At 46.4% G+C, this 27450-nt stretch overlaps 1 protein-coding gene across 2 annotated transcripts in view; it reads left to right on the top strand.

Moving 5' to 3' along the window:
- The window catches only part of XYLT1 (xylosyltransferase 1), a 343638-nt gene that overhangs the window by 267562 nt on the left and 48626 nt on the right, over window positions 1–27450 (top strand). For both annotated transcript variants that reach the window (XM_043914408.1, XM_043914409.1), the window contains exon 6: window positions 21529–21609. In XM_043914408.1, the coding sequence (XP_043770343.1) occupies window positions 21529–21609 (81 nt within the window). The remainder of the gene's footprint in view (window positions 1–21528; window positions 21610–27450) is intronic.

A 27450-nucleotide genomic window follows, 5' to 3' on the forward strand; every position in this document is an offset into this window, starting at 1 on the left:
GCATCCCGTACTAGCTGCATAATCCCAGGACAGGTGGATCTGACCATCCTGAGTCTCGATTTCCTCACCTGTAAGAGGGAGACGATAACGTCACTAGCAGCCAGGTGAGAATCCAAGCTCCGCCTGAGGTCCAGCTCTGCAGGCTGATACCCAGCTGAGGGTAGACACAGAGGCTCAGGCCTGGCATCCACGTGCATCCTCATGTTCATCCCTCCCACCATCTAAACGTTGGGTCCAAGATGCTCAGCTGTGGTGATGGCATTGAGGAGAGAGAGGTGCTCAGGCCTCCCATGGAGCCCTTAGCTTCCTGCATCCACCTAGATGCACGAACGGAAGAGACAAGAAAAAATATGACTGATTCTGGCCCCAAGTGGTCAGGTGCAGCCCGAAGTTGAGGCAAGAAGCATGAGAAAAAAGTAGTGGAGGGCTTCCCCGGTGGCTGAGTGGTAAAGCATCTGCCTGCCAGTGCAGGAGACATGGGTTCAATCCCTGATTGAGGAAGACCCACATGCCACGGAGCAACTAAGCCTGTGTGCCCCGAGTACTGAACCTGTGCTCTAGAGGCTGGGACATGCAAGGACTGAGTCCACATGCCGTACTGAAGCTCAAGTGCTCTATAGCCCAAGCTCCACAACAAGAGATGCCACCGTGATGAGAAACCTCGCACTGCAACTAGAGAGTAGCCACCACTCAGCACAACTGGAGAAAAGCCTGCTCAACAGCAAAGACCCAGCACAGCCACAAATAAAGAAAATTATATGTATATGTAGTGGAATCCAGCTGGGGGTTTTCACCAGACAGTAACCCAGCCCACTAATAATCACGCCCCAGCACTGAGTCATCATACTGCCAATCCTTCTTCCCTTTGGGTGAACCTAAGGAGATGGGCAGAAGGGGGCCTGATACGGAAGACAAGGCCGGAGCCTTCTCCCCACAGCACTTTCCTCCTGGGATCATTTATAGTAAAAGATAATAAAACACAGGGCCCAGTGCAGAGTTGGCATTTGTTACACGTGACCAGAAAATGGATCTCATTATTATTATGATAACAAAAAATCCTAGGCAGTTACTAGTTCTGGACCAAAAACATGGTCAGGCCTTTGTTGTGGTCACTTCCTTCTTTGCTTCCTTCTCTCCTATAATTTATGACTCTACAGTATTAGTCACTCAGTCATGTCTGACTCTCTTGTGACCCCATGGACTGTAGCCCATCAGGCTCCTCTGTCCATGGGATTTTCCAGGCAAGAATACTGGAGTGGGTTGCCATTTCCTTCTCCAGGAGATCTTCCCGGCCCAAAGAGCAAATCCAGGTCTCCAGCACTGCAGGTAGATTCTTTACTGTCTGAACCACCGGGGTCTTCCCTGGTGTGCCCCTTCTGTACCCTTGTACTAAATAGAAATGTGGCTCACAAGAGACCAGGCACACGCACACCTGATCTCTAGCAAACTGATCTCTACAGAGTGAAGAGTTGAGAGCTCTTGGCTGGAGCTGAGCTGTGTCTGGATGCATGGGTAGGTGAGCAGCTCTGGGCCCCGTCATCCCCTCCTGCTGCACGGCTCTTTGAAAAGAGCCTTGGTGTTAATCAGCCTTCTCGACCGCAGTGGGCTGCAGTAACACTCTTGGGCCACTGTAGCTGCAATCTCCGGAAGGTTCAAGGTGGAAACTTCCTCCAAAGTTCTACCTATAGATCTCTTCAACCTCACCTCTCCCACCCATCCCCAGGCTCAAGTAGTCTGCCCTGACCAAACTGGTGGCCACTAGGAGCCTTCCAGGTATGTCAAAAAGTGTCAGATGCCAGCTCTGACATCTAGATGGGTTCACAGCTTGGGGGATTGTCACAGGGTAGAAGCCAAGGCCGAGAGCAAAGTCCCCTGCTCCTCCTGCTCACTCCTGCCCATCTGAAGTGAAGCAGCCCTAGCTGGTCCAGACTGAGCATCTGGAGCCCACATTTTGGCCTTGACCTAGTGCCTATAATGCTGCTTAGTTAGAAAGTGAAGAATGGGAAAGAGGAGTCCGTTGGGTGATACCAGCCAGCCTTCCTGAGACAGGGCCTCAGTGGGATCCCACATCAGTGTTCTGTTCCCTTGTAGAGGAGGAATGGAAATTGTGTCCCCAAGAGCCTCCGGCTGTCTCCTGTGTCCTCCAGAGAAAGTGTCTCCTTGGTGCAGTTTAATTGTGTTCATCAGTCAACATTACTTGGCAAGCCCAGCCAGGGGCACAAACATCGCCACCCCTTCCTGAGTGTAATTGTGCTCTTTGAGATGCGGGAATGTGGTTTAAGGCCAAGCAGTTTTTGATTACAGAGTCAATCTTTGTTTAAAAGTTTGCCGCCCTGGGGAAGTTTCTAACAAGTTACTTGAAACAATGCATTCTCTGGACACCTACAGCTAAATGGTCCCATTAATCCAAATTGCTTTGCCGGGATTTGGTGCAGCCATTCAGCAACAGGGCAGTGTCCAAGATTGGCTTCATTGAGAGGGATGACTGCAAAACCAAGTGATGGCTGCTTGTCATGAATCGATCTGCCAGGAGGTGCCCACTCCCCCCAGGTGTCCCTGCCTCTATTCATCCGGCCCCAAGCGTGCACAGGGTGCTGTGCTAAATACTTCGATGGTCTCATGTAGTCTCGCCAGCCATCTGGTGAGGTAGGACCTCATCCTCCCCATTTGAGAGACAAGGGACATGAGGACTCTTCCAAGGTCGCTCATCTCCTGAGAGAGGAGCTCAGATGTAGACCTGCGTGACTTTGACCACAAGCCAGGGCTTCCCAAGTCTGAACCACAGTGAGCCGGATGGTTTACAGTAGTATGCAGACAAGGTATGTGTGAATGACCAAAAAAAAAAAGAACAGCACAATGGTAGGGGTCGACAAAGCCTTTTTATAAAGGGGCAGATAGCAAATGAAATATTTATTAATTTTAGGTTAGGTTTTGCGAGCCGGATGGTCTCTGTCACAGTAGCACAGTTCTGCCACTATAGCAATAAGGCAGGCATAGGCAGTATGTAAACAAATGAGCATGGTGGTGTTCCAATAAAACTTTATTTATAAAAACATGTGTTGCACTATAATTCACAGATCCCTACACTAGACCATTCTGCTGGATCTCCCACATTTCAGATAATGGCCTTGCCCAGACCTGTCTCAGCCTTTGCAAATTTAGTTGCCCATGCACCTACCCATCTTCCCAGGCACAACCTTTCCTGCATTGTCTCAGATGGACTTTTTGCTTCAGCTTTCAGCACCCTGGATAAAGAGTGGGCAAGATTCCCAAGGCCTTCTGGTCAACCTCCTCTGGAGCCTGGCCTGGACTCCAACACAGCCAGGGGTAGCTGAACTTGACATAAAACAACAGTCTCCTTTTACTTTGTTTTTCTCCAACCTGCCTGGTTTTACCAATCCTGAACTTGAGCTAGGAAGCAACATGTGAAATGCATCTCATCTGTTAGTATTGCCAGATTGGGGCCAGCCAGAGACATGGCAGTTTGTTCACAGAGGGGCTTCCATTACCGTAGGTCTATCTGGCCCCCTAGTATGTATCAACCAGAGCAGATTGCATGTTCTTACCACTCAGCCTTCTCTGCATAAGCCCATCAGAAATGCCTGGTGCCCCTGGGCGCTGTTAATTCACCCTGTGCCACCTTATTCAATCTGAATCAAAAAGGTTAATGACCTTGAACCCTGAGACTCACTGATTTCAGTACTAACCCCAGCTTCCTTCTCCCCCTCAAAGCACAAGACTCGTTTATCTTTCCTTGGCTGATCAGGCAAACTGCTGACTAATGCCCTAATGCCAGCTAATTCTCAAAGATTTCCCAGAGTGTCTGGACACGTGTTCCTGTTATGCCTTCTGTAAATCTGGTTAATCTTGTGTGTCTGGTTACCCATCATCTTTCTGCCTAGATGTGTCTGGTCTCCCTGTCTATAATTTGTCCCATGAGACTGCCACAGGTTGCAGTGTTGATTTGGGGAAGGAGAGAAATTTTCAACCAATACAATAACCACAAAATCCTTTCTAATGAAATATCAGTTTTATTTCCTCACTCTTTATTGAAGTATAATTTATTTACAATGTTGTATTAGTTTCAGGTGTACAATAAAATGATTTCAGTTATACACACACACACACACATATGGGTCCCTCACAATTGATTGAGCCATTCATATAGTCAATCTGTTGACTGACTAGTCAGCACATGCTTAGTGGACACCTAGAATATGCCAGACATTTGCAAGGATATGCAGTTACAGCCACCAATAAGGTAGTTAACATTCCTGTCCTCATAGATTAAGCCATTCAATAGTTACATCCTTATGACATTGTTAGGCCAGAAGTTCATATGCATGTAATACAGGAAACCAACATGCAGCCTTTTCTCTTCAAGGAAATCAGGGAAAGCTCCCTCAGAGAAGTGTCCTTGGACTGAGAGTTAGAAGAAGAGAAGGAACCAGCTGGGTGAAAAAAAATAGAGGATGCATGTTTCAGGCAGGGAGGGATGCATGTGCAAAGGCCCTGAGGCATGAGGGAACGTGGTTCATGCAGTAAGTGAAGAGAGTGTTAGGTGGACAGGGTGTGGTAAGGGGATAAAGCAACAGAATAAGGTTGGAGAAGTAGGCTGGCTCAGATGCTGTGGGACCATAAAAGGCATGTTAAGAAGGCTGAAAGTGAAAGTCGCTCGGTTGTGTCTAACTCTTTGTGACCCCGTGAACTATACAATACACGGAATTCTCCAGGCCAGAATACTGGAGTGGGTAGCCTTTCCCTTCTCCAGGTGATCTTGCCAACCTAGGGATTGAACCCAGGTCTCCCACATTGCAGGCAGATTCTTTGCCACCTGAGCTACTAGGGAAGGCCCTAATTTATACTAAATGCAACAGGTTACCTGTGAAAAGTTTTTTATTGGAAAGTACCATGATGAGATTGCTTTAGCTCCTAATCAATTGCTTGGCAGTGGGGAAAAAAAAAAAAAAAAAAGAAGGAATAAAACTTCTATACCAAACTGCTGGAGGAGGGGAAATACAATAGCTAACATTTCTGCTAGTGGATATGTACATTACAACTCAGGTAATTACTTTCCATCAGGCTGGTCCCCCTGTTGCTTCATTACAGTTATTTTCTCACTCTGCTGTGCTTTTCCACCCCGCAATGGTTTTCTTAGTCTCCAGGCCACTGGGTTTCCTAGAGAGACACTGTAACTTGGAGTTGGACCCAAGAATCCTCTTCCTCATCTCTATTTGGCAGAAATTTTCTGGGACTGAGGCCATGGAAGGATTAAAGGGTGCATTTGGGAAGTCAGCAGACTCTGAATCCAGTCCATCCTGTTTACTGGTTGTGATGGGTTGCCTATCCTTTCCTTTCCTCATCTGTCAAATGGGAACCATCACGGTCACCTGCCTCACATCACAGTCACAGCCTCTGCCATGAGGATGAAGCTGTGAACTGTGAAGTGCCTTGTCTGACACAGAGAAAGTGCTCAATCTGTAAATGTGATGACAGGATGCCAATAGTGTAAATCCACTGGTTTGACAGTTTTACAAAGTGCAGAAACAACATCTATTTCAATTAGGTTGTATCTTCAGGTCCAGGTGCACTGCCTGGCACATGGCAGGAGCTCAGTAAGTCCTTGCTGAAGTAAGAGATTAGGAGCAAATGGGTGGTAACATGTAACACCACTGAGATACAGCGCCTGATGCCGTTTATTCCCAAGTGATGAAAGAATCACTGCCTCTATTGCATGTTTTTCACTTCCATGATTATTACAAGCATCTCTGGGTTTTTTCCTGGATTGAGGACCAGTGGAAAGGTTTTTGTCTTTACTTATTTCTTTTGGCTCAGGGAATTTTCAGATCGCTCCAGCTTGAAAATGGAAAACATTCCAGTGTCAGAGTCAATTTCAGAAGAACAGTGAGCCTTGGTGGGTTCTTGTAAGTCCTGAAGTTGGCTTAGCCAGTTCTCCCCTTAACTGGGGGCCAGCACAGGTACAGAGGGGTCCCACCTGGGGGCCCAGCAGGCCAACATGTCACAGCTGTCCAGCCACATGCCAGCTCCCTTGCAGCCAGGAGGGGACTGAATGTCATATGTGATCCCCTGATGTCGTAAGGTGTCTAAGCTGTCCCCACCTCCACGAGAGGGGCCTGGAAGGCGGACACTGTAGCTGGCCAGTTTCCCTCCAGTTTCTGTGACCAAGCCCTGTATCCTCCAGGCCTCTTTGTTGAAGCCCTTGGAGACCGAGGTCAGGTGACCAGGTACAAGTTCCTTCTCCTGTTAAATGAGGACTGTGTAACCTGCACGAGTAATTTAACCCCTCTATACTTCTTCATCTGCAAAATATGTGATGATAACAGCACCCACTGTATGCTGTTGTTGGGAAGACAAAATAAGAGTCAATCTATAGCAGTCACATAGAACACAGGATTTGTATCCTCAAGAGTTGTCATCCTCATTATCATCATCATCACTGTTATTGGATAAGGTTTGGGGGAGGCCTGGTAGCTCAGCAGTAAAGAATTCACCTGCAATGTAGGAGTCACGGGTTCAATTCCCAGGTTGGGAAGATCCCCTGGAGAAGAAAATGGGAACCTATTTCAGTATTCTTGTCAGGAAAATCCCCTGGACAGAGGAGCCAGGTAGGCTACAGTCCAAGGCGTAACAAAGAGTCGGACACGGCTGAACACATGCACGCACACACACACACACATACACACGCACACGCACGCACGCACACACACACACGCACATGAGCTTTGAGAAGCTCAGTTTGCTCCCCTGTAAAATGCAGCTCTTGCTGCCTACCTTCTGGAGTGGTTTAAGGATCGAGTGAGTAGTGTATATTAAATATTTATAATATAACATACCCAGCACAATTCTTATTGTAGCTATGTTATAATGACTTGTTTTTTAGTTAGAAGTTTGGCGTGTTCACTGGTACTTTTTTATTGGGATAAAATACATCTATCATCAAATTTACCGTTAGTGGAGTTTAGCACATTCACAGGGTCTTGCAGCTACCGTCACTGTTTAGTTCCAAACATTTTAATCGTCCTGAAAGAAACCTCTGTTCCACTAAGCAGCCGCTCTCCATTTCCCCTTCTCCTCAGTCCTGGAAATTACCAATCTGCTCGTTCTATAGATTTACCTATTCTGGACATTTCACATAAATGGAATTGTACAATGTATGATCTTTTGTGCATGGTTTCTTTCACTGACCATCATGATTACAAGGTCCATCCATGTTAGAGCAGTGTCAGTATCTTGTTCTGTTTTTGTGGCTCAGTAATATTCCATTGTGTGGATAGACCACATTTGCTTTACCCGTTCTTGTATCAGTGGGCATTTGAGTTTTTTCTCTTTTTACCTTCTGTGACTAATGATGCTATGAATATTTGTGTATAGGTTTTGTTTGAACACCTGTTCTCAATTCTTCTGGGTATCAGTGTGACTTTTAACACATGTGGTTCAATTACTAAGAGAGAAAAGGAAGAAACAGCAAGAAGATAAAGTAGGAAAAGAGAGATTTCAGCGTCTGTATCTGGGTTTCCTTTTTCAACCAACCTCAGTTCTTTGGGAACCAACCACAAAGAGTTTTGTTGCCACATTGTTCTTGAACTCTTGGGTCTTGTAAATAGCCCAAGGGCCATGGGTCCCCCTGGGGAAAGCCCTGATGAATTGTAACTGGTGTGCCTGGGGAAGCCAGCCAGCCATCCTTCCCCTCCCTCAGAGGGAATAAGCAACAGGAGCTCTGAGATAACCAAACACCTCCTGTGTGCCAGGCACTGGGCTGAGCCTTTTACACAGGTGATCTCATGAAGTCTTTGCCCAAGTCAGATAAGGAAACTGAGGTGCAGAGAGATAAAGTAACTTACAAGGTCACACAGCAAGGAAGCAAAGAGGCAAGCTTTAAACCAGTCACCCGATGCAGAGTGATGTCCCTGCAGGACCATGGTGCATCGGGCTGCCGCTCAGCTGGACTCATCTCAGCTGGAAACCTGCCCAGGTGTCAGCCTTCATGTGCTTCCAGTTCCATTTCAGAGGCCTGGCACAGCCTCAGAAATTTGATTCAGCCTTTGACCCTGTATATATTAAGTGACCTTTATGTGCTAGACATTGTGCCAGCCAAACCTTTCTCAGCTGGGGTTCCTGATCTGAACCTCAGAACACAAAAGATGATCAGAGTGACTGTGTTCTCGATTCTTGCAAGGCTGGAACATAACTAGAAGCATTCCTGATGCACAGAAGGAAGCTAATCCAGGACATACCGTGGGTACCCTGGGTACCAGGGATCAGTTCTCACAGGGATGTGGTCTCAAACCATCGCTGTGTGTCTCCAGCATCTAGAACGGTACCCAACACACAGCAGGTCTAACATAAATATCTGCTGAATGGATGAGTGAGGATGTAGTGATGTGAACAAAATAGACGCGAGACCTCCTCTCATGGAGCATACATTCCTGTTTTACAATTTATAGTATGGTCCTTTTCTATAATCCAAACCATTTATATACTCAAGAACCTAGCACTGAAAACAGTTCATCAATGATCGATGAACTTGTGCTAGACCTTTCCGGCATAGCCATGTGTGAACAGATCTTAGAAATAGTCCCAGATGGCATCTGTTAATTTTTTTTCTTAAGAAACACTGTATCGGTCACTATAAGAACCAAAGGGAAGTGGGACTAAGGCATTAACCCCTGGTAAACATGTCAGGGGTGGCTGTAAATGAATAAGTTTTACCAACGAGTGGAATGCATGAGGTCACAGATAGTCAAATAAAACCGGAGCTTACATTATCCCCACTGAAATGGAACCATACAACTAAAAGTGATACCAGTGGTTTGAAAAAGCTGAGTTCATGGCTAAAGTTAGAACTCAACACAGTTCCGAGTACAGAGGAAATGCTCAGCAAATGTTGAAGGAAAAGGAGGAAGGAAGGGAAGGATGGAGGGAGAGACGAAGGAGGGAAGGAAAAAGGAAACCTAATTACATTCCCAGTAAGTTACCCAGCTAATACTTATGAAGCGTTCACTCTGTACCATGCATCCATTAAGTGTTTACTGTGTACCATGCACCCATTGAGTGTTTACTGTGTACCGTGCACCCAGGCTAAGCACTTAGCCTAAATGCGTCAGCCCTTTTATCCTCAGAGCAACTCTAGGAAACATGTCCTACGGTGAGTCCGGTGTTCAGAAGACTAGAGAGCAGCTCAGAGCACTGTATCTGCCCGAGGTCTGACGGTCAGTGAGGGCAGAGCCCAGTCAGTCCTGCTACTGAGGTTTAGTCAGGTCCTCTAATCCACCCACCTCCTTCCCACCAAAAAAAAAAAAAGGAATCTGAACCAGCTATCTTCCTTAATGATGTCTGAACATTTCTTTTTAAGCTACTACATCTTCTTTTCTCAACTAAACTTCACTTAAAACCCCAACAGAGCTGGCAGTGCCTCCTCCTGAAGAACCTCGAGTGAGGCCCCACCAGCCCAGCAGAACCCAGGGCTGCCCCAGATGCAGCTTGAGAACCACTGATCTATACGATAACATCTCTTTTAGAACATTTCCGAAGTTTTCTGCCTCCAAAAATTGCCGAATGTCTAAACAGAGCCTATGTCCTCTGTTTAGACAGCCTAATTTCTTTCTTACGTTTTCACCGGCCCTCTGAAATAACACAGACAGCCTTGGAAGTCTGTGGGTAAAGAATACACTGGGTGGGAGTGATGTGTATGACTTTTGGGCCAGGTCATGTTCATGAGTCTGAAGATGTGGGTGCAGAGTCATTACAGGTTTATTTAGATCAACTTCAAGGATGGAAGCAGAACAGATAGCGCTGGGTGTGGAATTCACATCTGCTGTCTGCTTAAACAATGGCCTTTCAATGCTGGCCTATATGAGTGTGATATGATATGATATGATTGATGCATGCATGCATAGTTCATTGACCAGAACAAGTCACCCATTTGCTTGAGTAGCTGGCACATAGCAGGCTCTGCATAACCAACCTTTTGAAAGATTAAATGAAAACAAATTAGAGTAGTTTCTCAGAAATGAGTTTTTTTTTTTAGATGGGAGAATTATCAGATATAAACTTTGAAATGCATATTTTGGTAAAGTTCAGTAAGGATATTTAAGTATATTTTGTGATTTTACTTAGCTTTATATTTCTTTTTTAAATTAAACTTTACTTTGAGAAGAAAAAAGAAATGAATACACTGGGTGCAGCATTTCCTGATCCTTCAGAATCTTTCATGAGCCAAGAATCTATGCCTGCTTAAAATTTGCAGGAGTGACTACAGCATTTGTCTTTCCGTGGAGGGGTATGAGGCTTCTCTTCTGGGTTGCATCTTGGCTTTGTTCCAATACAGACAGGCTAGTGAGCCTGGCAGGCTGCCAGCGTGCTCAGGGACAGTCGTCTGTCCTCTGAGCTAAGTCTCGCCCCAGGGCTGAAATCTGAACTGACCGAGCCCTGAAATTCTGGGAGATGATATGCTTTTTTGTATTCCACCCCCAACAGAACAGACTTTAGTCCTAGAAGCAATAGTAATAACAACAGCAATAATGATAGCTAACATTTTTGCCTTCTGGGGACTAAGCTACCCAGCCTAGAGGGATCCCTGTTGCTCTCCCCTGCCCACCAGTCATCAGCCCACTTCTGAAACCACTTTCTGTATCATCCAGGATTGTTCAGTGGCAAGCAACTGTATGCCCTCTGATTTCATTTACTTTTCATAGCCACACTACGTATAACAATGGACATACACTGTTCAATTACATACATTGTACATAGTACAACGTCGGCATTGTTATCATCCTCTGTTTTAGAGATGAAGAAACTGAACTTCAAATAGATGAAATGACCTGCCAAAGGCCACACAGCTCACAACTGGTGTAACTGGAGCTTAGACCTCCATCTGTCTGCATTATTTTAACCACTTCAAATACTGATGTGTTAGTGTTGGTGCACTGGGGACACCTGTCCACTGAATTGAAATGGATCAATTACTACCATAGGTCGTTACCATCATTTGAACCAGGAGAGTGTGAAACCGTATAAAATACCCGTTTTTAGCCATACACACAGAGGGCAAGTTGAACTTACCAAGAGTTTAATTAGACTTCCCTGTAGCTCAAACGGTAAAGAATCCGCCTGCGATGCAGGAGACCAGGGTTTGATCCCTGGGTCGGGAAGATCCTCCGGCAGAGGGAATGACAATCCACTGTAGTATTCTTGCCTGGAGAATCCCATAGACAGAGGAGACTGGTGGGCTACAGTCCATGGAGTTGCAAAAAATTGGACATGACTGAGCAACTAACACCCAGGGAGCTAAGTCCAACATGCCTCGAGCTTAATTTGGTTTAATGCTAATTAATGCTCTCTTATCTTTATCTTCTACTTGCATGTTCAGTCGTGTCTGACTCTGCAACCCTGTGGACTGTAGCCCACCAGGCTCCTCTGTCCATGGGATTCTCCAGGCAAGAACACTGGAGTAGGTTGCCATTTCTAACTCCAAGGGATCTTCCCGACCCAGGGATCCATCCCACGGCTCCTGCGTCTCCTGCATTGGCAGGTGGATTCTTTACCACTGCAGCACAGAACCCTTTAATTTATACCCTAGTCCTTGCTGCTTGAACTGACACTGAACTGATTCTTGCAAAAGTAAGCATGAGTTGACCAAGCAAAGATGTAAGGAGGGTGTCCCTAGCATAGGGACAGTGTGGATGGGCCCTCATTCTGGAATGCAGCACATGTGCAGGGCAGGTTCTGTCGGCCACTCTGAAACAGGCATGAGGATCCAAAGAGAAGGAGGCATGTGGCTGCTAGAACCTGGCCTGTTTCAGGTCTGTGCTGGACACTGATGAACTAGAGATGGATCAGACAAGGTTCATGTCCTCAGCTAGCATCCTATCAAGGAACCAGAACATACGTCACTTATGTTACTGATAGGAATAAAAGCAGGCAAGATTTAAAAGGCCACACTTTGATGGAAGATTGATAAGGAGTGGGAATGCCTTTCCTCCAGCATTTCTAAGCCAAGGATATAGGGACTTCCTTCTGAAAACTTCCATTCATTGAACATTCCTGGGGGCCAGGCATTAGGGGCGTCATACCCCCAACACATAGGCAATTCAGAGACCATTGTCATGCCCATTTTGCAGATTAGAAAACTAAGACTCAGAGAACCTACTTAAAATCCAATGGCAAGAAAGTGGCAAACATCAGAGAGAAATTTCTACGAGTGCTTTTCCAAAAACAGATTTCTTTGCAGCCAAGTTTTGGCTTTCCTACTTACATGACCTTTATTTTTAAGATTCAATCTTTTGATGCCCTCCCAAGGAGGCCTTGTCTTGTCCTCCTCAAAACCAAATCAAATAACTGGCTATAATCAGTCATTATAAAGGGATGCAGAATTTAGTTAAGCAAATGTTCTGCTCATTTGAGATGTCTCATGGCATATGAGGAAAACCAGATTTCAGAGCTGAGATACAATCAAATAGACTACACACACACACACACACACACACACACGGCTGAATGGCGATTCACTTCTTCGTTCGCGATTCCAGCAGCGTTCTTGGATCAGGCTTGGCCTCTGGGTACTGATTCTTGTCAGTTACCTTTCCATTACAGCCATCTGGAGAAAGAGTTGATGTGTTAAGAGTTCCCACTGATGGAATGTCAGATAAACTGCCTGTTAGAATGGCTGATGTGTGCTTAAAATGAAAAATGTGTGTCTTAGAAATGTTCTGTGAAAGTGTTTAAGAAATGGCTTGCCAGTTCCTGCAAATGCAATGAGCATGTTTTAATTCTGCATGGTTTTCGCCAGTAACAAAGATAAATCCAATTAAAGGCAATTGGGTTTTATTATCCAGGTGGTTATCTAGTTTGCTGTCTGGCCGTGTGGAGGAGAAGAGTTGTCCCCTGGTGCCTTTGTGCTTTAGTCTACCTGGTGTTTTCCCCCATCCCAAGAATCTCCCCCTTTGTCAACCTCCCCCGCTGTCCCTACTAGACGACAGGGACCATGGCCGTCTGATCCACTGCACTTCCGGGGCTCTGCCATCTAACCTGCCAAAGTGGGACATTGTGTTTCCCAGGAGAGCAGACAGAACTTGCAAACTCTTAGAGTCATGCAAGAGCACCGAACGTGTATAGAACTTCAGGTTATCCCGAAGACTGAAAGGACAGGGCCAGCCCATGACCCACTTTGCAGCCTCGCTGAGGAGCTGGGACACTGTCCTGCAGGAGATGGAGCACCACGAAGGATATTAAGTAGAAGGGGTGTGATAGGCTTATGTTTTACATCTTACAACTGCTTCCCTGAGGATGGATTAGACAGGAGTTTGGAAGCTGCGGCGGCATTTTATCCAGTTCACTTTTCCTTGGGTGCTCAGCTGTGGCTGTAATTATGCTCATGGGATCCAGGAAGATTCCAGCATCTAGCTTTCCTGTATCCCTGGGTCTTTTCAAAAATTGTTTTTTCTTTAATTTTAAAAATGTATTTATTTATTTTTGTTTGCACTGGGTCTTTGTTGCTACACTCAGGCTTTCTCTAGTTACAGAGAGCAGTGGCTCCTCTATAGTTGCGGTGTGTGGGCTACTAGTTGTGGTGGCTTCTCTTGTTGTGGGGTCCAGGGTGTGGGTACAGTAGAGTTGGATTTATAGTGTTTGATCGCGGGCTCTAAAGCATGGGCTCAGTAGTTGTGGCACACAGGCTTAGTTGCTCTGCAGCATGTGGGATCTTCCCGGACCAAGGATCGAACCTGTGTCCCTTACAGGGGCAGGCGGATTCTTATCCACTGTACCCCCAGGGAACTCCAGCACTCGTGTCTTTGCAGTGGAAACCCACTGCAATCAAATCGGGGGTCGCCTTCTCTTATTTCCAGCTGCCTTTGCCCTTACCTCTTCAGAGAACCCTGAACTTGGCCTTTGCTCTCGTTGTTCTGGAGTTCTAGCCTTGCTGAGAGATTTCCTAGTGGGCAAGAAGATTCAGTAAGGCTCAAGCGTGAACCATCTGGAAAGTCGAGGACAGTGATGGCAGTATCTCTCCTCAGAGAAATAAGCCTGATGGATAAAAGGGTCTAAATCCATTCTCGAGATGGAGTGCAGTGAGAAGGATCAGGTGGCTGGGCTCAGATTGTAGACAAGAGCCTCAGAAAGGCCCACACCCTGGACAGAAGGCTTTATCTGGGTCAACTCCTGACGTGCAACGTTATGTGTGGCAGAGGTCCCCTTGGAGTGAAGTAGGGGGCTTCAGAAGGTGGCTGAGGTTTCCTGGCTCTTTATAAAGAAATGCAGCACATTTCTGCAGCCTATTTACCACAGGAAAATGGGGTTGAAATGAATCTGCCTTCTGGACTTGGGTGGTGAGGTCTGAGCCTCTGCCTCACCTCTTTTAAGCCTTTGGCCAAACTGTTAAATCTGTGTGTCCCACTTTATTCACATGTAAACTAGTACCCGCTTGATGGGGCTACTGTGGAAAAAAGGAAGAGGAGGAACGCTTAGCATGTTCCAGGCAACAAAAAGCATGTTTTCTGCATTGCTATTATGAAGTGTTTTCTCACTGCCCAGCACCTCCCCCAGATTAGAGACATAGGGAACAGCATTCCTGGCAGGGGGAACAGAGAAGGCAAAGGCACAGAGTGAACATCGTGCTGTCTGCCTCCGTGGGCAAAGCCCTTCCTGGGGGGCAGGCACTGTGCTGGGCTCGGCAGCTGCATCTGTGAGCCTTGATGGCTGGTGCTCCCCTTGGGTGCTTGTTAAACATGCCAGTGGATAACTGTTGAGTACCTACTGTGTGTCAGGTCCTGGAGGAACAGAACAGAATTAGACCCAATGTCTGCTGGCCTCATGACTCTAACCAGCCTCCTGAAAAGCACTGTCCAAGGTGCCCAATTGAAAATGCCAGGGCTATGGGATTTTCTGCACCCCCCCAACACCTCTTGCTGCTTGACAAAAGGTTCATTTGGGTCCCACTGGTTGTTGGTACCTTGGGGAAACCTGGCCAACCTGTTGAAGAAGCCCACCAGCCTCCCCTGCTCCATCTCTTCACAATTTCCCTCTTCCTCCGCATCGCTGGTGGCAGCTGGCTCGGTTCCTATGTAATGATGTGAGTGCCAGCCATGCCCTCATGAACAGTTCCACATCTGGGGATTTAATCCTGCAGAATCTTACCCACAAGTGGAAAGATAAGTGTGTGACGATGTTCGTAGGAGCAATACCTGTATGGGGGGAGGTGGGTGAGAAAATAACCTAAGTGTCCATCACTAGGGGGTTGGCCACGCCCCTTCCATAGGAGTCTGTTCAGCCACTGAGAGAATGAAGTCTTCCTGTGTGTGTTGGTTAGACAGAACATGACACATCATTACATCAAAAAGTCACGTACGTGCATGTTCCCATCTCTGTATTAAAAATACATGTAAACACTACAGCATCTACTTCATAGGGTCATCATGAGCCATAAGTGGGTTAATAGGCGCAAAGTGCTTAGAACAGTGTCTGATCCACACAGTAGGCACCCAAGTGTTAGATCCTGGAGGAGGGCATGGAAATCCACTGCAGTATCCTTGCCTTAGAGAATCCCTCGGACAGAGGAGCCTGGCGGGCTACAGTCCATGGGATTGCAAAAGGGTCGGACATGACTGAGTGACTAAGCAAAGTGTTAGCTGCTATTATTACCTCTGCTGTTATTTCAGTCTCTATCTTGCTGTAGCCTAAGTTTCATGGTTATAATTTTAAAAGCACAGGAACTGATTACAATTAACCTTCCCACTACTGTGGTTTTCTGTACTCCTGGGCTCCTCATAGGAGGATGGTGGATGACATTTCTCCTAGGGTCACTCAGCCCTCGGCAGATCCATGTGCCTGGGGTCACAAACTTGTCTTGAATTGCCCAGAACTGTCTGATTTTAAAATGAAAAATTCTTAAATAAATAAATAAATAAAATGAAAAATTCTGTGTCCTGGGCACTCCCTCAGTTCTGGGCACGCCGAGACAGATGACCACTCTCCATATGCCTTTAGTGGCCCAGTTGCTTTAGAGAGAATACAGACAAGCATCATTATTGCTTTTCATATGTTAGGAGAAAACATAAAAATAGTACATCTGAATGGAATATTATTTAGCCTCATAAAGAATAGAAATTCTGACCCATGTAACCACATGGATGAACCTTGAGGACACTGTGCCATGTGAAAGAAGTCAGCCACCAAAGGTAAATACTGTATGATCCCATTTACGTGAGGTCCTAGAGTCTGACCACTCTGAATATTCACAGAGACAGAAAGTAGAAGGATGGTGGCCGGGTGCAGAGGGGGAAGTGGGGAGATGTTGTTTAATGGATTCAGTTTCAGTTCTGCAAGAAGAAAAGAGTTTGGAAATGGATGGTGGCGATGTTTTCGCAGCAGCATGAAAGGTCTTAAGACAACCCAACTGTACAAACTGAAAAGGGTTAAGATGGCAAATTTTGTTCCTTGTGTTTTGCCACAATTTAAAATTTAAATTTAAACTATAAAATAAAATGTAAATATTTTAAATATTAAAATAAAAAGGTACATCCACTACCACAGATATGGTTGCATACAGTAATGCTAAGGTGGTATTTAAATTGAGCAGTCATAGGAAATAACTGTACAGATGATACACTCATGGAAGAAGTTGGGGAAATAATGTAGTATATTCTGAGCTCAGACTGAAGGGGCCTCAGTCCTCAGCTTGCTCTGTTCCACAGGCCTCCATCCACTGCCCCTCACCACATTTCTGCTCCACAAATGGCCCACCCACTGCAAACAGGAGGGCTAAATCCAGTGCCCTCTGGGGTCTGGGCATAGTTGGCAGCATCAGTGGCTTGAAACCCTGAATCCTGACATTCACGATACTCTGCGCTGAGCTTTGCCTTGGCACCGTCAGCCTCACCTGCAGCCATGAGCAGCTGGTGGGAGGAGCTTAGCATCTGTATCGGGAGAGTGGTGCCCGGTACAGCGCGGTGGGTAGAGGGGACCCAGAGGAGGGCAGTTAGCTCGGTGTCGGGCTCTTTCCAAGTGAGATAAGGCAGGCTCCATCCCCTCCTCACCCTGCCACACGCTGCCAGCAGACAGGTTGGCCTGGGACTGGGCTGGGCGCCCGTGGACCTGAGAGCTATACCCCTTCCTCCTGTGTGTCTTCACACCCAGAACCATATGCACATCAGACACACAGGATGGTGTGGTGACCTCCGGGAGCCAGTTCCTAACTCTGCCACCAGCCAGGAGACTGTAGACAGGTTCCCTCCTGTGGGGCATTTCCCAAACCATGCTCTGCAGAACATCCATGGGTATGACGCTCAGAAAGCCTTCCAGGTTCGATTCAGCTTGGGTCTTCTACTGCTATCCCCAGCTCAAAATGTCTTAAGCTTCTGATGCTCACGATGGCAGTAATAATACTATTAAACAGCAGTTAACCTTTATCAAAAGGCTTATGTGGGCTGGATGCTACCGCGTGCGTCTTACATGCTTTATTTTATTTAATACTCCCAACACCTGAGGCTTATGGAGATGAAAGTAACTTGCCTGAAGTCTGGGCTCTCAAGAAGAGACCATGGGGAGAAGATAAAGGGAAGAGGAAGAGAATTAACTACCAATATTCATGCTTGGCTTAAAGCAGCGCTTCCTAAACTTTAAAGGGCACACACATCACCTGGGAGTCTGTTAAAAGGCACATTTTAACTCAGTAGGTCTTGGGTGGAGCTGAGGTAGGGCATGTGTAACAGCAGTGGGCCGATGTTGCTGGTCCCAAGACCAGGCTCTGAATGAGGAGGCTTTGGAACACTTGTGTTTTCTCTTGTGCCTGAGATGAGGTTCGTTCCCTCATTCATGCACTAATTCACTCATTCATCCATCCATTCCTTTGTAGATGCCATCTAATAGCAAAGAGCTGGAACTTTGCATTTGGAACCAGGTTTTAATCCTAGTTCTGCACTGTTCAGTAAATGGCCGTTTTCTTTGAGTCTCAATTGCCCATCTATAAAATGGGAATGAAACACATTTTAGAGACTCTTTTGTGACCATTAAACGTAATAAATTGTAGCAAAAGCCTGCCTTGGGGGCCCATGTCATGGTGGACATCCCATAAATGGTGGTGCTTCAGGAGCTTATTTTACTATTCATGTGTTTATTTATTCTTTTCAAGCGAGGTTTCTAGATGGTTCCAATAGATTTGTTTACATTAAAACAAATGTATTTATTAAAATAAATTATTTGTCATATATATTTAGTTACATATTTCCATAAAGATGTCCCAGTAGCTCCAAAAGCTATAGTGATGGGCCCCAGGGTCCCCAGCACGAATGCGAGACGTGCTTCCAAAAGGTAGAAAGAAATTGGGGAGGAGACAGCCACACGTTGATGAGCTGCACAAACCATTTGGCAAATGATTACACCAGAAAGGAGGAGTGAGAAATGCTTGTGAAGGGGAGAGAGCCGGAGACTGTGTAAAATGACAGCAAATCCCAAGCTGTTAATTATCCAGTGGGAACTAAATATTACGTAGGCAAGTATCAACAGGCATCTGAAAGCCACAATAGGGAAACCTGGTCCCCAGCCTGGTCCCTGCAGAAGGGCTCAGGCCACGGGTGTTATTTAGCATGCAGGGCAGGCTCTTCACCCAAGGAGGGGGTGGTGGCCGGGTAACCTTCGTGTCCAGCCAAGCCAGGACCCAGCGCTGTGCTTTGAAAATCGGCTTTACCCACAAGTTCTGGGCCTGGAATCTGCAGCCCCCTCCCCATCCGCCCTCCCTCCCCGAAGATGTCATCTTTTGAGACGATTTCATGTGGAAGCATCGCTAAGTAAATTCGCTAAATGCCTATTCATCCTTGTCAGATGGGGACGCGGTGAAGCGGTAAATGTGAAAATGGCCCCAGCTCGGGGCCCTGAAAGGCGCTTTCTGGGGCTGCCAAATGGAGCCGCAGCCGCTGACCCTGGGAGGCCTGAGGCTTCGCGAGAGGGGGCCCGGGAGCCCCGGCCCGGCCCCTCCAATCCTCCCACCGAGGCCTCTGAGAGGTCCCTGTTTATTATTCCTGCTGCCAGGGACCCATTCAGAGGTTAACTTGTCCCTGTATTCATCGGGAGGACAATAATGAACTGTCGCGGAGAGTGGCGAGGGGGTTGGTAAATAGGCACCTCTAAGCCACGGAGCTGGAACGCGCCTCTGTGATTTGGGAAGAGAGGTTGCTTAATTTCCTTTCCAGGCTGGTTTAGTTTCCACCTCTCCAGCACCTTCAAGAAGCCCTCTGCCCACCGCTCTCCATCACTGGGCGTGAGGCACGCCTGGGCTTCACCCTGCCCGCCTGCGGAGATGCTCCACGTGGGCACAGACACGTGGGCTTGGCCTTTGTCTGCGTCCCCAGGCTTCACCCATGTGCATATCCTCAGGGCTAAAGCTGTCTGCCTTTGCGCCCGTGTGGATTTACCTTGTCGCAGACACACGGGGTTTTTCTGGCGTCCGGCAGCCACTAGAACAGCCGGTTTTGAAGTGGTTGACTTCCGCACTAGGGTGGGCTGTCAGCAGTGCTGGGTTCTGCTGCAGCATCTCTTAACTGCTCTGTCCCCCTCCGCTGGAATTATGAGTTGGTCAACAGGAGTTAGCCAATCCGAGAGCAGGGGCTTAGAGTGGCGCGACTTCGGGTGATGCAGGGAAATGAGAGGGAGGGATGGCTGGGAGCGGCCCCCTCCGGGCTGGTGAGAGGCCAAGAGCAGAGCACCTTGCATTTATCGTGCACCTACTGCATGCCCTTCATGCAACCCATTATCCATCAGTATATATACCTACTTTGTGCAGGGCAGCCAGGTGAAGGCTGTCACTCAGGTTGAGTGACTTACCCTAGGACACACAGCTAGGTCAGGACTGGAGCTGAGATCTATCTCCAACCCTTTCTGCTTCCAGAGTTCAGGCATCGCTTTCTGAGGCACCTTGCCCCTACCCCCCACAAAGTTCTAGCCTCCTTTCTCTTCCCAGAGATGCACCTTCACCTTACTCTCCCAATTTGAAATGATGGTTAACCCTTTCCTTCTAAGTAAAAACCCCCCAGCAGAGAAGCCTGATGATAAAGGAGCTGTCACTTCAGCACCATTTACCTGTTTGGGTTTATTCAGCGTAAGAGGCGACGGCGTTTCTGGCAGATGGAGACCCGTGTGACTGCCTTTTAAAATACTGTCACAGCTGTGTGCACAAGCTGATTAGCTGTGACTACACTGCTAGTGCTGAGATTGATGGCGATAAATTTGGGATAACAATGCTGGGAACGATGTCACCTGTTTGTATTGCACTTCATATTTCTTAAAGCTCTCTCAGTCAGTAGCCCAGGGGTTAGGGAGGATTTAGCATTCATTCATTCATTGATGCATTCGTTTCTCAAAGTGCCTTTGAAGGCGTCCCTGTAAACTCATCTCACCTTTAGTCATCCACTCATCCAGCAGACATCACTGTACCTCCTACTGTGATTACTGCACCTCCTACTATGTGCCAGTGACGAGCAAGTTTGATTTGCTTCTGTCCTCATGGAGCTTACATCCTAATGTAAATTCAGGCCTTTCGGATGGTGATGAGATCATATGTAAGTAGAGTGATATGTTAAGTGAAGGGGAGTGGGTGCTGCTTTAGGTTGGAGGGCTAAAAACAGCCTTTCTGATGAGGTGACGTTTGAAAAGAAATCTGGATGACAAGAGCAGACATAGAAAGATATGGGGCAGAATTTCCCAGGCACAGTTCAGTTCAGTTCAGTCACTCAGTCATGTCTGACTCTTTGCAGCCCTATGGACTGCAGCATGCCAGGCCTCCCTGTCCATCACCGACTCCTGGAGTTCACTCAGACTCATGTCCATTGAGTTGGTGATGCCATCCAACCATCTCATCCTCTGTTGTTCCCCTTCTCCTCTTGCCTTCAATCTTTCCCAGCATCAGGGTCTTTTCCAATGAGTCAACTCTTTGCATCAGGTGGCCAAAGTATTGGAGTTTCAGCTTTAGCATCAGTCCTTCCAATGAATATTCAGGACTGATCTCCTTTAGGATGGACTGGTTGGATTTCCTTGCAGTCCAAGGGACTCTGAATAGTCTTCTCCAATGCCACAGTTCAAAAGCATTAATTCTTTGGTGCTCAGCTTTCTTTATAGTCCAACTCTCACATCCATACCTGACCACTGGAAAAACCATAGCCAGGCACAGTGAGTGCAAAGGCCCTGAGGTTACTCTGTACCTGCCACCGAGGTATTCACTGATGTCTTACTGTTTGCTGATCCCAGTGTTGGGCCCTGGGGATTCCAAAACAGGTAAGACACTATGCTAATTCTCAAGGAGTTCACAGCATATGGGAGCGTGTAGGAGACAAACATACCAACAGTCCATTTTAGCATACTTTGGTAAACTCAGTGATGGAAGTACATGAAAGTAGATGCCTCATGCATCTGCGAGGTATTAATGAAGGAGGGGATGTGGTTGCTGTGACAAAGAAGGGAGCCAGTCACAAGTGTCCACAGTCTCTGGAGGGCTCTGACTTTCCTCTTGGTTTGCTTCCACAGGACAAATGACCAGCTGGTGGCATTTCTCTCCCGATACCGAGACATGAATTTCTTGAAGTCGCATGGCCGGGACAATGCAAGGTAGTATATCTTCCCTCTACCCTTGTGCAAAAGAGAAATGAAATCTGAGTCATTATTTGGGGGCTTCCTTCTAGGCTGGTTTGATGCAACCAGAAACAAGTTGAGGATGGGAGAGAGGCATGGCACGGCTGGGCCTTGGCCCTTCCTGTATAGAATCTGAAGTGGTCTCTCCTACCAGCCACAAACAGGAAACAGCGAATGTGTCTCATCATGTCATATAAGCATTTTCATGAGCCCGTGTTCTCATTATGGCAGTCCTCTGAGGAAAGTAGGGTAATCATTTTATACTCATTTTATTGGGAGGAAGACTGAGGCCCATAGTTCAAGTTCATGATGTCCCCAGATCACACATTTGGTTTGCCAGTCATTTGGCAAATATTCACATGGTGCCAAGCGTGTGCCAGGCACCCTTCTAGAGGTGAATGAGACAAAGTCCTCACTCTCATGGAATTTACTTTCAAGCAGGAAAGAATCTCACACCAGCAGGGAGTTGGAGTCAAGGAAACCGACTCCCAGCCCTGTGCTTTCACCACTGCCTCACTCTTGCTGTCCAAGATGTGGGCAGGGATTTGAGGCACCAGAATCCTTTGGACCTCTCTCACTTAAACTGAGCAAAACCAAACAGCATCACTACAGTCCCCCCTTGTAGTGGTTATTCAGTCGCTAAGTCGTGTCTGACTCTTTACGATCCCACGGACTGCAGCATATCAGGCCTCCCTGTCCATCACCAGCTCCCGGAGCTTGCTCAAACTCATGTTCATCCAGTCGGTGATGCCATCCAACCATCTCATCCTCTGTCGTCCCCTTCTCCTCCTGCCTCAGTCCTTCCCAGCATTAGGGTCTTTTCTAGTGAGTCAGTTCTTCGCATCAGTTGGCCGAAGTATTGGAGGGTCAGCTTCAGCACCAGTCCTTCCAATGAATATTCAGGGTTTATTTCCCTTTGAGTTGAGTCTGAATCTCTGTGGTCAGAGATCTGCTAGAAGGGCTACAGTCTTGAGCGCCCTCTGTAGGAGAGATCACGTGATCCGCTTCACCATCCAGACAGAAGATACCATTACAAACCCGCTCAGGATCACTCTGTCACCTTTTTTAAAAGGCTTATTCATTTTTAATTGGAGGATAATTGCATTACAATGTTATATTTGTTTCTGACATACATCAACAGGAATCAACCGTAGGGCTTTGCCATCTTAGAACCTTTTTCTAGCATTGAACTCAGAACTTAATCCTACAGTTCACAGGATAATTTTAGCATGTTAATGTGTTTTGTTTGGCCTTGGTGCTGGTTTGGTTTTGTTTAATTCAGGTGCTTCATTTGAAAATTAATAGCGCCATTAAAAAACAGCAATATTTCCAGCTCATCTTAAAAGATCCACTTAAATGTCCACTTACTCTGTGCCTGAATTTTCTCATGAAGGTTGTAATTTTGTCGTAGACAAAACCCATGTTCTACAGGACCCTGCAGTGCTTGCTGCCCTCTCCCCTCCCTGGCCCCACTGGCCTGTCATTTTGCCCATCTCTTATGTTAATGTTCTCCACCGCTGCTGCTGGAGGTGTCATTTTGGCTGACTCTGTGATCCACTTTGCCCAGATATACACAGCAGGGAGAGACATAGGCAAGCAGTGGGCTCCATTTCCTGAGTTTTCAAGAAGTAATCCCAAAATCCTTGTGTTGCATCACTTTCCTTAATTTTGACTTTGACTTCATCCAGCTGTCTGTTTATAGATCTGTTTATAGATCTTGTCCAACTGACAGTCTGCATTCTTTACATTTAATAGCAATCCCCAGACTTGAAGTTGCTCTGTAAATTATAGTCACTCAGATTCCATGGAGGTGGTAAGTTACCAGAACTAACCCAGACTTTGGTTCCCCACCCTTAGATAGAGAATGAAGACCCATCTTCCCTTCCAGATAACTTATAATACATGGTTTGTGCAAAGTTACTTCATGAGAAAAAAAATCCACTGTAAGTTGATAAACTTGTGTCTAAATCACATCCACCCTAGTATTGTTGTTTTAGCCTACTCAGTGTTTATGCTCTGTCTGCTGTTTCCAGGCACTGTGCTAAGAACTGGGTGTGGCACAGAGGTTAAGATTGTGAATTTTGGGAGTCATGCCTCCTGGGTTGGAGTCCTGATCTACCATGTCCTGGCTGTGTTGCATTGGACTGGTGACTTAACCTCTCTGAGCCCGTTCCCTTGTCTGTACGATGGAAATATTAATGGACTTATACTCATGAGATCATTGGCAGGATCGAATGAGATGCTGTGTATAAAGCATTTGGCACATCATAAATGCCCTATGATGGTGATGGTGATGGTGGTGGTGATGATGGTGATGGTGGTGGTGTCATTGATGATAAACATCAGACTGAAATGCTGCAGGCGGGAGAAATAAATAGACGATGTACAGGCCAGGGTTGTGCCTTTGGGTTTTGTGAGTATGTCTTGTCCAGTTGATGTGCCTCAGGAGTTGACAGGTGGTACCCAAATAGCACAGCAGGATACAGGGCAGGATGAAGACTCAGGCTCAGGAGATATTGCTTGCACCTCCCTCTAAAACCCTAAAACCAAGGCTCTCTGGGCAGAAGAGCTCACAAACTCCAACACTCATGCATGAGTCCTCAGCCAGGAATCACTCACTTAGATGAGTTAAGGATTTAATAGTAAAATGAGCCATCAGCCACCACTGTCTCCTCTTTGGCAGCTGAGGCCTCCTTGCTGTGGGAAAAAGCCTCAGTTCAGTTCAGTTCAGTCGCTCAGTCCTGTCCGACTCTTTGCAACCCCATGAATCACAGCACGCCAAGCCTCCCTGTCCATCACCAACTCTCAGAGTTTACTCAAACTCATGCCCGTCAAGTTGGTGATGCCATCCAGCCATCTCATCCTCTGTCGTCCCCTTCTCCTCCTGCCCCTAATCCCTCCCAGCATCAGGGTCTTTTCCAATGAGTCAACTCTTCGCATGAGGTGGCCAAAGTACTGGAGTTTCAGCTTCAGCATCAGTCCTTCCAATGAACACCCAGGACTGATCTCCTTTAAGATGGACTGGTTGGATCTCCTTGCAGTCCAAGGGATTCTCAAGAGTCTTCTCCAACACCACAGTTCAAAACATCAATTCTTCGGCGCTCAAGCTTTCTTCACAGTCCAACTCTCACATCCATACATGACCACTGGAAAAACCATAGCCTTGATCAGACGGACCTTTGTTGGCAAAGTAATGTCTCTGCTTTTTAATATGCTATCTAGCTTGGTCACAACTTTCCTTCCAAGGAGTAAGCGTCTTTTAATTTCATGGCTGCAGTCACCATCTGCAGTGATTTTGGAGCCCCAAAAAATAAAGTCTGACACTGTTTCCACTGTCTCCCTGTCTATTTCCCATGAGGTAATGGGACCAGATGCCATGATCTTAGTTTTCTGAATGTTAAGCTTTAAGCCAACTTTTTCACTCTCCTCTTTCACTTTCATCAAGAAGCTTTTTCGTTCCTATTCACTCTCTGCCATAAGGGTGGTGTCATCTGCATATCTGAGGTTATTGATATTTCTCCCAGCAATCTTGATTCCAGCTTGTGCATCTTCCAGCCCAGCGTTTCTCATGATGTACTCTGCATATAAGTTAAATAAGCAGGGTGACAATATACAGACTTGACATACTCCTTTTCCTATTTGGAACCAGTCCACTGTTCCATGTCCAGTTCTAACTGTTGCTTCCTGACCTGCATACAGGTTTCTCAAGAGGCAGGTCAGGTGGTCTGGTATTCCCATTTCCTTCAGAATTTTCCACAGTTTATTGTGATCCACACAGTCGAAGGCTTTGGTGTAGTCAATAAAGAAAAAATAGATGTTTTTCTGGAACTCTCTTGTTTTTTCGATGATCCAGCAGATGTTGGCAATTTGATCTCTGGTTCCTCTGCCTTTTCTAAAACCAGCTTGAACATCTGGAAGTTCACGGTTCACATATTGCTGAAGCCTGGCTCGGAGAATTTTGAGCATTACTTTACTAGTGTGTGAGATGAGTGCAATTGTGCGGTAGTTTGAGCATTCTTTGGCATTGCCTTTCTTTGGGATTGGAATGAAAACTGACCTTTTCCAGTCCTGTGGCCACTGCTGAGTTTTCCAAATTTGCTGGCATATTGAGTGCAGCACTTTCACAGCATCATCTTTCAGGATGTGAAATGAACCCTAGCTAGGCTCATCTTCCCTTGTGTCACCCACGGGAGCATCCTAGGCGAGGCTTGGCTCTGGTTCTGCACTGATGGTGTGTTAGGAAAAACTCTTTTTTTTTTTTGGTGGGAAATGACAGAAACTCAGCTCAAACTTGATTAAAGGGTAAAGGAAGTTATTGTATGATTCAACTAAAACATTAGTATCTGACTTTGGACATAGCTGAATCAAGCAGTTCAAATGATATCGTCAAGCCCAGACTCTGTTAATTCTTGTAAAGATTATTTCTTATCAGTCTGGAGAGGGTTAAAATAAAGTAAACACAACACATCAAGTAGTCAAGTAGTTCACTAGCAGAAATATTTTTTAATTGAGGTATGACTGACATATTAGTTTCAGGTATGAAAGTGAATGTGTTAGTTGCTCAGTTGTGTCCAACTCTTTGTGACCCCATAGACTGTAGCCCACCAGACTCCTCTGTCCATGGAATGCTCCATGCAAGAATACCGAACTGGGTTGCCTTTTCCTTCTCCAGGGAAGAAGGAATTCCTCACTCATTCCTGGGTTGGGCAATCCAGGGATTGAAACTGGGTCCCCTGCATTGCAGGCAGATTCTCTATTTTCTGAGCCATAGCATTCAATAAATGTGTATATTGTAAAATGACCACCACAATACGTCTAGTTAATATCCATCACCACCCATAGTTACAGTTTTTTCTCGTGATAAGAACTTTTAAGATCATAGCAAATTTCGAATATACAATATGGTATTGTTAACTGTAGTCACCATGTTATACATTACAGCCCTCGACCGTATTTATTTAGTAACTGGAGGTTTGTTTCTTTTGACCCCCCCTTACCCATTAACTTAACCTCCGTTAGTTCTCTTCCCCTTTGTGCTGGTTTAATTTTCTGGCTTCAGATGGTGACCCTTCTCAACATATTAGCCTCATTTTACTGATGAGGAAACTGAGGCTCAGAGAAGTGAAGTAACTTGCTTAAGCTCACACAGCGAGGGCAGGGCTAGGACTCAGGCCTAGATGAATGTGTCCCCAGAACCCAGACTCAGAATGCTGCATGATGCAGCCTGTCTGTTCGGATCCTGCTTTCTTCCAATATGCTGGGTGGCTTCGGGGCAGCCACTCTGCTACTCTGGGCTTCGCTGTGTTTGACAAACACAGTGGTCGAACGAGACGATCTCCAAATGCCCTTTCATTCTGACGTCCCGTGCTTGGGGACCAGCCCTTGCACAAGACGACGTGACAGAGGCAGAGGGTTTAAAAGACAGAAAGATGGAGAGGGACAGAAGCAAGCAGTGAGATACAAAACAGGCCACGGGGTGCCTCCATTTTTAATTCCACGTGGTTTCTAATAGCAGTTTTGACCTTCTGTCCCTAGCTCCAGTCTTTAGCAGTCAATTTGGACTTCCAGCTCCCGCTGCTAAGAGATGGCATAAAGGCAAACTAGTATTTTAATAGCTACCCAATTGGTTCTGACTGTTCCTATAATTAAATGAAGGAGAGTGTAGTGTTCACTGTATTTCCTTGTTTTCCTCCAAAAATGAAGTAGCTAGATATATTGAAAGACATGTAGTGCAGTTATCATTTTCCCAGATAATCTCTGCAGGGCTAGCAGAAGCAGGTGCCCTGAATAAGCAGGTCTTGGCAAACATCCCCAGGA

Source organism: Cervus elaphus, chromosome 10, assembly GCF_910594005.1.
Source record: "Cervus elaphus chromosome 10, mCerEla1.1, whole genome shotgun sequence".
Classification (NCBI taxonomy): Eukaryota; Metazoa; Chordata; class Mammalia; order Artiodactyla; family Cervidae; genus Cervus; species Cervus elaphus.